Source organism: Mytilus californianus, unplaced genomic scaffold, assembly GCF_021869535.1.
Source record: "Mytilus californianus isolate M0D057914Y unplaced genomic scaffold, xbMytCali1.0.p SCAF_14, whole genome shotgun sequence".
NCBI classification, from domain to species: domain Eukaryota; kingdom Metazoa; phylum Mollusca; class Bivalvia; order Mytilida; family Mytilidae; genus Mytilus; species Mytilus californianus.
Window position 1 is genome coordinate 15,341,327 of NW_026262626.1, and position 13,609 is coordinate 15,354,935.

At 33.3% G+C, this 13,609-nt stretch overlaps 1 protein-coding gene across 2 annotated transcripts; it reads left to right on the plus strand.

The window, feature by feature from the left end:
* Positions 1 to 399: 399 nt before the first annotated feature.
* LOC127724235 (uncharacterized) lies at positions 400 to 6,527 on the plus strand. 2 transcript variants are annotated; one of them, XM_052231156.1, is made up of 2 exons: positions 400 to 427; positions 4,648 to 6,527. In XM_052231156.1, exon 2 carries the CDS (start codon positions 4,661 to 4,663, stop codon positions 6,341 to 6,343), a length of 1,683 nt encoding a protein of 560 aa, XP_052087116.1. In that variant the 5' UTR covers positions 400 to 427; positions 4,648 to 4,660; the 3' UTR covers positions 6,344 to 6,527. The 2 variants fall into 2 exon arrangements, with proteins under 2 accessions (XP_052087116.1, XP_052087115.1); XM_052231155.1 differs by having other exon boundaries at positions 417 to 461.
* Positions 6,528 to 13,609: the final 7,082 nt, after the last annotated feature.

The window sequence follows — 13,609 nt, forward strand, 5'->3', positions numbered from 1 at the left end:
AAATTAGTATTTCGGAAGCTGTCAAAAGAATTCAATACCCCCTTAACATAAAATTGTCCATATTTTGAGTTAGAGCTGATGAAGTTTTCTGTAATTTTGATATAATTTGTCCCAAAAGTAGTACACCACAATGTGAAAATATTATAGAGAAAGCGCAGTTGGGATTTTTAAAATTTTTATTTATTGTTTAAAAGAAATGCACTACGAAATAACTGTGTTCTCGGGCCAGTCATCCCACCAGAAGATCAAACGGTAAAATAAAATTCGAGTCAATGCCGTCTCCAGACTGTCCGCACCGCAAAACACCTATAGTGAGCAAGTCTTATGAGTAAAAAGATTTATCATGCATTTATTAATACTTTATTAAAGTCACGTGTGGCATGTCGTCACATATTTATCTATATTTAACCTTCCTGGTACATGACAGGTAAAATATTCTAAACCGTTCAATAAATTTTCATGTAAGTTCCAAGCTTTCATTAACCAAATCACACTCAATGTTATCTTTACCTACCTTATACCAATACGGGAACAATGTTTCCTGTACTAAAAATGTGGATAATTTGCTATATTTTTTAACAATGGGGCGTCTCTTTTTGAAGACTCCGTGACCTTGGCATTAGAGACGATATAACGGTATTATATGTCTCTGATAACATGTTAAACAACTTTTCTGAGATTTTTTATTGGTGTACATTATGCAAGAATAAACTTATCTTGAGGTAGGAATGATCCTGGCTTTATAGTCACGCGTCAAACGCACGGCCCCCTCTTCATCAAATAAGCCTACATTTTTGTCGTCAATCGTCATATTATAATTATGTGCTACCGTTAGCGTCAAATGGAGATGCGCGTTGTCATCAAAGTGAATTGACTAAAAAAATTCCATTAAGGTGGCTGGGGCGTCTTAATTAGAATTTTTTAATAATTTGTCAAAATGAAGTTTTTATCATGCTTTTTTCAAAAATATAATAAAAAGTATGGGTCACCGGACTTTTTTTCACGCTACAGGTTGTGCAAAATTGTCAGATTTTGTATAGATTATGCAGGGAAAATCCAATTTTGTGTGACAAAAAGAAATTATTCCTGTAAATTGTGATTTTTTTTTCAACATGTCAAAGTAAATATCTTGTCCAAATTTTATGAAAATTAAACGAGCCAAATCTATTTTAGTCAAAGTGTTGGGTATCCCTTAATAAAGTATATAAATGTACAAATTGTGACATTGTGTATATTTACTAAAAGAAGCAAGATTTTACTTGCTGAATGAGTTCACGTGTTTATTTGTGTTCTTGTATATTTTTTTATTTCATATTGTAAAGGAAAACAACTCTTATTGGATGTTGGAAAATGATGGTTTATTGCGCAGCGTTGCTTCAAATGTTCAAATATACATAATTGTGTTTCAGTCACAGATCCCGCATTATGGTTGTTGACAAATTTTAACCGTTTTATTTTGCGCTCGAAATGTGGTCATTATTATTAAGTTGAATTATTATTAAATGAAACTATTTTACTGGCAAACCTATAAAATCACTATAAGCTGAACCATCTCACAGAACTTGTTAATTCACAAAATGATGTTTAGTCTTTACAAGGGAAGATTCAATTAATAAAGATTTATTATAACTGGATGTAGTGACGCACCCTGGACAGTAGCAATGAAGCAAAGATATTTTTTTTCTTATTTATCTGATTTTTTTTTTTTGCATTTAAAATTGAGAATGGTAATGGGAAATGTGTCAAAGAGCAGAAAACAGCCGAAGGCCACCAATGGGTCTTCAACACAGCGAGAAAATCCCGCAACCGAAGGCGGGCTTCTGCTGGCCCCTAAACAAAAATGTGTACTAGTTCAGTGAAAATGGACGTCATAATAAACTCCAAAACATATAAAGGAACTAAAATTAAAAAAACATACAAGACTAACAATGACCAGAGGCTCCTGACTTGGGACAGGCGCAAAAATGCGGCGGGGTTAAACATGTTTTGTGAGATCTCAACCCATCCCCCATTCCTCCAGCCAATATATCATACAATCTTGGTAAAAGTTTTTTAATCATTAATCATTGGAAACTTGAACATAAGCTTGTTCATAACCATGAAAAAGTATCTAAAGAGGAATTTATTATTTTCTCCGTATTTTACTGATAATTGGAGTCTTAGTTTTTGGCAGTCAACATTACATTATGGATTTTATTTGATTGAAATTTGTTGTTATAAAATTTTGGAAATCATTTTAGATTAAGGAATATAATTCCCCAATGGGTAGCTTTGATTCCGGATTTGGCTATACTTTAGGTCTTTTTTGGGTTTATCAGCTCTTCAACATTTGTATTAGGTTTTGGATTTTTAAAATTTTGCCTCGAGCATCACTGCAAATATATTAATTGTCGAAATGCGCATCTGGTGCAGTAAAAATTGATACCGTTAATGTAAATAAACTGATAGCAGCATCGCTGGCAAGACACAGTTTTCAGCAAAACATTTTGCGAAGATTTGCCTTAATCTACTTAGTTTTTACCGTCGGTAAGCAATAATAGGTCCCTTTGTGATTCGTGTTGAAATTGCTTTGCTGACATCTATATCCTAAACTCACAAAAAGTGTAAAAACACTATCATTTGTTTTTGTTGCTCAAATCTTGTAGAAATAGCCAATCTTTAATATGTTATCCTTGTAGGTTGATTGACTATACGGTATTGTTTTCCACATTGCTGGAGGCTGTTCTGTAACCTTGTTCACATCCTGATCCAGTGGACAGTTGTTTCATTTCCAATCATACTGCATCTCCTAATCTAAGGTGCCATGGCAAAAAGGACTATTTTCATCACGTTGCCGTTGTCTGTTTACTTTTACAACAATCTTCTCTGAAGAAACTACTGGCCAGGGCCAATTGGAACTAAACTTTACCACAATGCAAGTTTTGTCTATTATTTTTGAAAACAGCTGTAGATAGGGAAAATATGACGGGAGCAAAAATGCTGAGAATGAGAGGGTTGTCAACGGTCTATTTGGACAAAAAAAAATTCAGACGACTCCTTAAACGAGTTAGTTCGTTAACTACTTGAGTAATTTCCCTTACATTGCGATGTTTATTATGTTTTAAGTGTTTGCCTATCATCATTCTATCAGCATGACAAGATATGCAAATTAGTCATATGACAGAAATCATCGATCGACTCCTTGTTAGAATTATTGCCCTTAAATGACGATTTTTACATTTTTTTTTTTTTTTTGCTTTTTGCCTTTCATCTTGAAAACTTTTATAATAGAAAGAGAGACACCATACACTGCAAAATTGATAAACAAGACAGACCTACAAATAAGTCATGATCGCTGAAATCATCAGTCGACCCCTTAGAGAAAATTTTGCCCCTAAAACAGAGGCTTAAAATATCAAAGGATAATCGAACTCATTGGTCGGAGACAACTGGCAAAGCCATGGCGAAAAACGAAAAAACGACTAAAAGACAGAAAACAATCTACAAAACACAACATAGAAAACTGAAGACAGAACAACACAAACCCTTCCAAACACCAGGGGTGATCTCAGGACTCTGGGATTACGGTCATAACACTTTCGAGTACGATTTTCGTACACAGACTCAGAAATCAACCAATCAAAATCCTAAATTTGGCTTTCAAGTACAAATATTATACTCCAAGTACTGAGTTAAGTTTTAAGACCGAAATTCCGTGAAGTAAGGGTAAGAAGATCCTGATCCACATATGGCGAATTGTACCCATTTTTGCATTTTGGGACAAAAAGATAGACTTTTACAATAAAAATGATCAGCAAAAAGTGATCTACAAATTGGTCAACATAGCCGAAATTATCGATCAACTCTTTATACATGTTGTTAGGAGCAAGGACTTGTATAGTGATATACAAATTCTGATTAGGAGTTATTGCTCTGAAATGAAATTTTTACCGATTTTTGCGTTTTGATAACAAAATTAAAATTTTAAAAAACTATAGAACATAGAGGAAAATTGTAAACAGCCAAATAATCAGCAGGACTAAATCTAGAAAAATGTCAATGTACCCAAAATTATCAGCCCACTTCTTATAGGAGTAATTGCCCTAAAATGCCGATTTTTAACTTATTCTATGAGGATGAAGAATTCTATTGATTTCAGTAAGTCAAGGTCATTCGTCAAAAATAGATTCTTTTTTCAAAAATAAAGTTCCCGTTCATTTGCGTGATTGGAAGCACAGATGTAAGATATAGGGAAGGAATGAAAAACTATTGATTTTGGGGTTACTAGGTTAAAGGTTAAGGTCACAGTTACTGCAAAAAATATATAAATGGTAGCTCGAGTTTCAGTTGCTTCATTAAAATCAGATGGAAGCGATAGGGAATGGGGTAGTTTAGTATTGATTTTGGAGTCATCAGGTCAATTCCAATGTTATTTGAAAGTATATTTGTCGGTTTCAAGACGGTATCCCACTATGTATTGTACTAGTAACACACTTATACAGGTGTAAACTTTAGCAATATTAATACCTCCAAGTGTACTAGTATTCTAAACCCTTGAAATAAGATTTAAGGAATGTGCATTTTGGGGAGCATCAGTTGGCAGTGCCAGCTTAACACTTGTTTTATATTGACGCAAATAGTCTCACGATCTTTTTATATTTTATTCAGAGCGAAGACTAATATGGCATCATCCAGCACAATAACATGCGGTGTTTGTGAGTCTCAGCACACGACAACAAAGGCGGACTTCTGGTGTCCTGAATGTGACGAAGGATTGTGTTCCCAATGTCTGAAGCATCACAGTGCATCAAAAGGCACACGTAACCATGAAGTTATATCTGTCGACAACTATAAACAATTACCTCCCTCGATAGCCAATATATCACAATACTGTTCACTGCATGACAGAAAATTCCAGAATTATTGTCCGCAACATGAAAGTCTCTGTTGTCCGCAATGTATTCAGTCAAACCATGCTACCTGTAATGGGATATTATCACTGGAGAATGTCATACAAACAGCAAAGACGTCAGTTTTATTGGAAAGTCTTGATCAAAACATCAAAAATCTCAAAATTAATGTCGAGAGACTTGTTGAAGATCGGAAACAAAATCTTGATGAAATCCAGAAACAAAGGCAAAAGTTTTATGACAATATAAAACTGGTCCGTAATAAGATTAACGAACACCTTGACAGCCTAGAACAACGAATAATTCAGGACTTATATGCTGCCGAAACGAAAGTCAAATCCCAAATTGAGGACTTGCTGAGTAAACTTGCTGAAAATTCAGAAAATATAAATTCAATGCAAAAAAATATTTCAGCTATCAAAGATTATGCGTCAGATCTACAAGCATTTCTTGGGAGTAAAATGATTGAAACAGAAATTCAGAAGCATGAAATATTTATGCAGTCATTATATGACGATGGAAGTTTGCGGAAGTTGGATATAAACTGTAAAATTGAGGACAAGATAACCGACGTATTGTCAACTGCTACTTTACTAGGTGCAATATCCATCGAATCAAGCTCTCCATTGGTGGTTATGAAGAGAGAGAAAGAAACACAAGCACAGACAAGGTCTTTGAAACACGTGCCACCTTCAACTATCAATGATATAACAATGACATTACAAAGTAAATTCAACTTTCTTGGTATCACAGGATGCACCTTTTCTTCTACAGGAGACATCATCCTGATAGACTTCGATAATACACGTGTCCGAATTTTAAAGGAAGATGGAACCTTGAAGAGTGAGATAACTCTTTCACCTTCAGGCCCAGTTGATGGTACCTGTATCGATGACAAGACAGTTGCCGTTTCATGTCCTTGTTCAAATCAAATACAAATCATAAACATTTCTACTAAAAGAGTTGAACGCAGAATAAAAACGACCAGCCAATGTTTTGGTTTATGTTACAGAGATGACTACTTGTTGTACTGTGATACTGGCAGAGGTATTCAGAAAGTAGATATGGCATTCAATTGCTCTTTTACTTTGGTTGAAGACAACACCTTGTCCAGGTTGAGTTATGTAGCAACATCTAAAGATAACATATTTTATACCAATAGCTCAAACTCCACCGTAACGTGCTGCTCATTGACTGGAGAGAAGATTTGGGAATACGCAGACCAATCAGTTCCTTCTCCGTATGGGATAGCTGTAGATAAAGGCTTAAACGTATATATTGCTTCACAAAGTAGCAACAGTATATTTGTACTGTCGTCGGATGGAAAACAAGCAAGAAAACTGCTAGGACATAATGAGGGAGTTAATACCCCTTATGGACTCGCATTTGATGTTACGAAAGAAAAAATAATAGTTGTGAATAATTTTGACGCGAAATTGTACGGATTATGTTAAGATACAAGTTATGATTACGTAGGGTACAGTTTCAGAGCTGATGTTTGTCAAATATTTAAATGTCTGAAATATATTGAAATGAGAATACATCAAATATAGTATTTTTATATTCCTTATTTCTATTTTATTACTTTGTTAAGATGTAATAACATATATGTTGAAATAAATAAACGTTTTACCTGGCTTTTAAATTTCTGGTTTTGATCGCGATCGTTTCTGAGGAAGGTACATGTTGTAAATCTAGAAAAGCGCGTCGGTCGCACTAAATTAATGAATGTTTTTCTCCTTTTACCTATGGTAAGCAATATCCCGGGTTTTTTTTTTAATGAATTGCTAATATTTTTGCAATTCTACAAAAGAAGAATGATCATTTTAACTCCTTTGACCCAAAAATTCTTTGAAAATTATTTTACTTCACATTCTTTTAACACGGCCGCAATGTTTAAACAAGTAAATCTGTTTGAGTTGCAGCATATAATTCTGATAAAGATTACTACTGTCACAGGTGAAATGAGCCATCAACTTCTAACACAATACTATGATAGAGTAACATTTACCATAATCCTAAGACTATGGTACAAACAGGGTCAATTGAATATGTAATAAGTATGTGGATTTACGTAAAATAAATTTGTTACAGACGAAGTTTAAATTTGTAGCACTACTGTGATGAACTGCTGATAATTGTATTCATTAGATTCGATTAACGGATATCCGTTTCCTTTAACGTTTACTTTACAATTTTGGTTACCACGGTAACAGTGATTCGTAGGTAATTGCATAAGTAAAAGCTTTTCTAGGAAGCTCGTAATTGGATATGTAACAGATTTCCTAAAATAAAACGTAACGACGTCAAACTTTTGATATCAATGAGCAGACATCCTTTTCAATGCTACTTACTTTGCGTTCACTGTTGCATTGCCATGGGTTACATTGCAACGAGGGAAATTGCATGAGTAAGATATTTTCAAGAAAGCTTGAAATTGGACAAGTAATAGTCATTATTAGTAATAGTAATAGTGGTATTGCAACGGCTGACACATTTTTTTTTCTTAAAGGCATCGACATGACAAATTGTGAAACAATTCAAATGATAAAAAACAACGTCTTGATTTATGACAAAACAATAAAAGAAAAACACATACATGTTCGACATCCAGCAACAACTGAAACACCGCTAGATTTCAACCAAATCACCGTATGAATCCATGAATAGACACTAAGCCCTTATTAAGGAAATGCCACCAAACACAAAATTCTGTCTTTTTTTTTTTAATTCTATCGATTAAAAAAACATTTTTTTTTATAAGATCAATCACATAGAATGACTGTTTGTTGGATTCAAATGGGGGTTTTTCATTCCATACATAGGCGGATCCAGGATTTTCAAAATGGCGGACCTAGAGAGACACATCGAAAAAAATAAGTGGACCCATCAGTAAAAAAATCTGTTATATTATTCGACTTGAAGTCCCGAGAGGGACAATGCTGCATTTATGTTATTTTTGTAATTCCATGTACAACCACAATGCATCATGTTAGTCAGGTTATTTTGATTAAGGTGCTTTTGGATACATTATTTATTTATTTGCCAGTCGTAGTGTCATTTCGTATATTTTCGAAATCCTAAACCCCCGTCCAGAATATTAAATAGTCGTCCCCTTTTTACGATTAAAGGACAAAAAACAAAAGCAATGAGTATATCAGGCCAATTTAAAAATATGGTATTTTATTTCACAGTTATATTAACAGATGAAAAACAAAAAGTATAAATATAACATTGGCAGTAAATCGTCTAATTTATTATATGACATTGCTTTTTCAGTTCGTCATCGACTTATGAATTTGAATATTGCTTTGGTATCTTCCGCCTCTTCTTTTATTAAAATAACATTGTACAATATTAAAGTTATTTGAACTCGCTCCAACGATAAATTTAAAAGAATTTTGATGTACATTAATTGTCTGGAATAAAATTTAATTATAGACAGAACATCTGTTCATACATTTCAGCTGACGAACACCCGTGGTTCAAGCAAACAGAAGTTCGTGTTTTAACAATGTTTAAATTTCAAACATGAGAAAGTTGTGATTTCAAATTTCAGGCAATATAATGTCACGATTGAAGATTTCAGCCAATAGAATCTTGTGATTAAGTTATGGTTCATATTCGGCAAACTTTAATCAGATAACAACCTTTACACTGTCGTTGTGTAGAAACACTGTTGCTTTTGAAATTGTGGCAACGATTACAATATTAGATAAACAACTGATTTTTATTTCTTTTTAACACAAGCAATTACAATATTTCTTTTGTTTTTAACTATGAGGTTCTGATTTTATTTCTAAACATAATTGATTTCCGAATGGGTTTGTTTCCAAGCAATATTACTAGAGTGTCTGCAAATGGGATTACTGACTTGATGTATATACATGAAATTCGTCTAAAAATGGAAAGTACGTCGATGTTAAAAAATACCAGAAATAGTACACAAGAAGAAATATTTAGAATAGTCAATGTAAATAAATTCAATGCATTTTTCAACAATTGGGTGTACATAAGATGATCGGCTAATTGTAAATGTTTTGAATTTTTCATTTTGGTAATTGTGAAAGAAAATATCCCAACTTGAAATACAGCATTAACAACAGTTACTACACCATACAACGTCGCTGCCGTTTTCATATCATTACGATCTAGAAAACACGCTAAATACGTTGGAGAAAAACGAAATGTCAACAGCTGTGGCACATGTGATTATTGGGAATAGTATAATGAAAATAAAACACAACATTAAATACATTATCGTCTTCTCTATAGAGAAAAGGCGCTCGTACTTGAAAGGGAAGACAATATATGTGAACTTTTCAATTGCTGCTAAGGTTAACAGGATATGCGAAAGGAACATAGAACCTAGTACTAAAAACGAATATAATTTACATGTCGTTCGATTCAGCCATATTATCCCGCTTAACATCATACCGGTAGATGTCGTAGTGAACTCTGCATGACATAATGTTTCTAAAATCAACAATACACACAGCAGAATGTTGGCTTGATTTTGTAGTTTGGGTTTGCACCATACTGATCGAACAATTGAAAAATTCATTGAACTTATGAATGATAGGATATAAGTAAAAAAAAGCTGCTTGAATAAGAACAAGCCATTTGAATTGATCGAATGATTCAAGATAGTAGAAATCAGCTTTCTGAACTGCTACACTTATGTTTTCCATATCTAATTCCGTTGTTCCATACAAAATCCGGTCAAATATCTGATAAAATATAAGAAAACGAGAAAATGTCAATTGCTAGTGACGAATAATGTCTTGGTAAATAGTAATAATTCTTCTGTGATTGAACTTAGCTTTAATTGCTTAGGGCTTATCATAATTCATTTATTATAAATAACAGTTCATTCTTATTAATGTTTTCGGTATTTATGAAAAAAATAAGATAAAAAGATAAACAATTTGATACTGCCTCATTTTTATAAGAAAAAGTACCAGTTTCTTATAACGAATGAAAACTCGCCAACTTTGATTACACAATACTAAGTGATGTTTTGAAACCAAATATGGTTGTCTACTGAATACTCATTTTAAATGCATCAGAGCACAGGTTACTTCGATTTACTTCGGATGCACCTCATTAAAATTTAAAATCGAGGCAGTAGAAACGGAGAATATGTATATAGAACAACTCTACCAGAGGCGGATTTAGAGACCCTCCTTGTGGAGCTAAACATATCAAATACATGTCCAACTCCTAACATTGCTTAGTTCGCCGTAAACTATAGGTAGGTATATTTCTGCATATGCATACATCAGTAGTATACATATTTAAATGCAAAACAATATATGCACAAGAAAAGAGAGAAAAAAACTTAAAAGAAAGATGGAATTATAATTTTACAATCGTCTGTGTTTTATGTTCAAACTGTTTTGTTGTTTGATGTTCTATTGAAAGTTTTTAAAAATAATCTTATTCTGAATATCAGACAATTTTGCATTGTAAATTTGCTTTCACGGTACTACAACCCGTCGATACTTATAGTTTGGCATTGCACAAGGTCATGTTTTTTTCTGACTGTTAATGACGTCTTTACACTAAATCCATTGGATGTTGGATGTGTACTGATTGATATTTTAGCCTTAGATACATGATTTTTTTATTAGTTGTTATTGGCTTTGAACTAGCTGTCAGTAACTGCGAGTACTCTCAGATCTGTACTTAGTGTCTTTTTGTTGTGGGGATGTATAAGTACCCGTCCACGTCCACTCTGTGTTTTTGTTAGATGTATTTCTATTTGTATCCATCAGATGAGTTAAGCCTTTTTCGACTGACGTTTATAGTTTGTTCTTATGTTGTACCGTTACACCCCGTCCCAGGTTAGGGGGAGGGTTGAGCGCTCACAAACATGTTTAACCCCGCCACATTCTGTATGTGCCTGTCCCTAGTCAGGAGCTTGTGATTTAGTGGTTGTCGTTGGTTCATGTCTGTCATATTTGTTTTTCGTAAATTGTTTTGTTATAAATAGGCCGTTAGTTTTCTCAATTGAATTGTTTCATATTTTGTTATGTCGGGGCCTTTTATAGCCGACCATACGGTATGGGTTTTTCTCATTGTTGAAGACCGTACGGTTGCCTATAATTGCTTACATCCACTTCATTTGAACTTTGGTGGATAGTTGTCTCATTGGCAATCATACCAGATCTCCTTATTTTTATAAAGATCATCTCTTAATAAAATAGTTTCGGTTGTCAATTCTGATAAACAAGAAGTGATACTTTTAGAATTCTGCATGATTCTATATAAAGAACACACTCTAAAAATTAATGAATAACATCTTCAATTTTAAACAGGCGTAACCTGGTGTCTAATTTTGCAAAATTAGCACGCAACTAAGTAGCATTCAGATTGCTGCTGCTGTGTCTGAGCCTAGTGTGAATAACATCAAGAACCCGGTCTCCAACTAAATGAAATTTTAGATGCTGGTGTTGTTACTAGGAAAATAACGTATTATAGCTTCAAGCTTGTTCAAAGCCCGAATTGTAGAGAGGAAGAATAAAAGAGAGTTCGAACACAGTTGCAGCCTAATGACTGGAATTCAATAATATTTAATTGGTTTCGTAGCTAGGCTATATTGATTATACAGTGGCAAAAAAATCTCTTGGCAGTCACTCATGTTTGATTGTGTAATAGCATATGGTTATGAATTTTGTAAAATATAAGTTATTGACTTAAGAGACGATGTTTGACAAATGATAACATTTTTGCTGATTATCTTAAAATCTATGATACATACAAACAACCTGTAAACAACAGTAGGATATACATTATCCACAAAAATGCCAAAAAACTGAAACCATTAATTAACGCCTTATATTATAGCAGGTTTTGCCTTTGAACTAATATTTATGTTAATAAAATGTTGTCTTTGATTCCTTTTTTTTTAGAAATTGACATGACTAAAACGCGAACCGCATAGAGGACCTCAAAATGAACTGTGACGTGAACAGTAATGACCACATTACCATTCGCACAACATAGAAGTTTATCATGAACAAATAAAGCGAAAAAAATATTTTTGTCCACACCAATTATCCGACTGGAGCATTAAGTTTTTGTGACCCCGTTAAGCAACCCAACTAAAAATATTTACATGCTGTACCTGTTATGTATACAATAGTTGGCTAATTGCAGGATTAACATTTGTTTTTTCCTCTTCCATCCACTTCATCTGAACTTTGGTGGATAGTTGTCTCATAGGCAATAATACCACATCTCCTTATTTTTATATTTGAATTTGTCATGAAATAGAAGTTCCATCATAATATAAGTTCCAAACGGCCGGAAGATATATTCTGGAATATTAGTTCCCCTGGAACAAATATATATATAACAGTATGTGTTCCTAACGGAATAAATGGTATGGAATACTTGTTCCAGCAGGAACAGATATCATGGAATGGTTTATAACAAAGTTTCCAGGGGATCTTCTGTTAGGCGGAACAAATAGAAGTTGACAAATTAACGTGTATATCCCATGTCAAAACCGGCTCAATTTTAAAAAGAAAGTACAATGATTAAATAAATCAGTTTCATTTTCATTTAAATATTTTATTTGAAATTTGTCTTTCTCAGTTCTTATGTTATTAAGGGTACACAGAAAATAATAAAAACCAAAATATTTGTCTTACCTTTATTTAATAGTAATGGATTCCAATGACAGTAAAATAAAATGGAGCCAAGTTACTTATTGATATGTAATAAAGGAAACTAAAGACATCTGTCAGAGTATCTGCATGTCAAATGACAATAATTAAAAATGATCAACAATTCGTTTATACATGTATGATGGTTGATCAATGTTCAATTATGAGATATTTTGCGATTGGACGAAAAAACGAATTGCCACACCCTTTGGTGAAAATCAGATACAAAACATCACGTGTTCTGTAAATGGTCACTACAATCTCAACTTGCGCTGTATTATTGGGTCTTCCTACCTTTCTTTGGTGAGAACTTCCGGTTTTTTTCTGATAATAATATTTGCGCTGATTTTGTTTTTGTTTCGCAATATGTCAATAAACATATTTTTTATATGATATGCAACATGTTTTGCTCATTTGAAACCGTTCCCCCTTTAAGCAAACAGTTTTGTTTCTTTTTTAATTTTCAAACAGCTGACTTAACATGCTAAAGTTATCGTCAATGTATTTCTCAGGAAAATAGTATATAATGGTTTTCACCAGGAAACTTACAGTTTTGGCGAGTATGGATATTTAATAATACGGTTTCTAAATGAAAAGTTTCATTGTGAAACTGACCAGATACAATAGAGTTTGCAGAAATATTTATTCTTTCAAATGTTCTGAAAAAAAATCTAGCATCGATAACAGATGAACTTATAACTAGAAACAGTTGTAGGCTGCCGGAATAGTTATTTTCAATCTTCCATATAGGGGTAAATTCAGTAAAAAATCTCCCATTGACTTTACTGCAAATCTATGTCATGTATGTCTTGAAATAAATTTATACCAGATTTACCTTTAGAAATCAGAAGCTTTCATATATCATTCATTAAAGTACAAATGTAGGCCCATCTTTTGCAACAATAAAAACATAGGGTCATGCGGCATTTTTGGGCATTCACATGGCCTTGTTTACAAATACTGTAGATTCTCAGTTAATTCCTATTCTGACCCCCATTACTTTTCAACCCTCTAATAAAAAAATTAAGTGCATTCAGCATTCTTTTT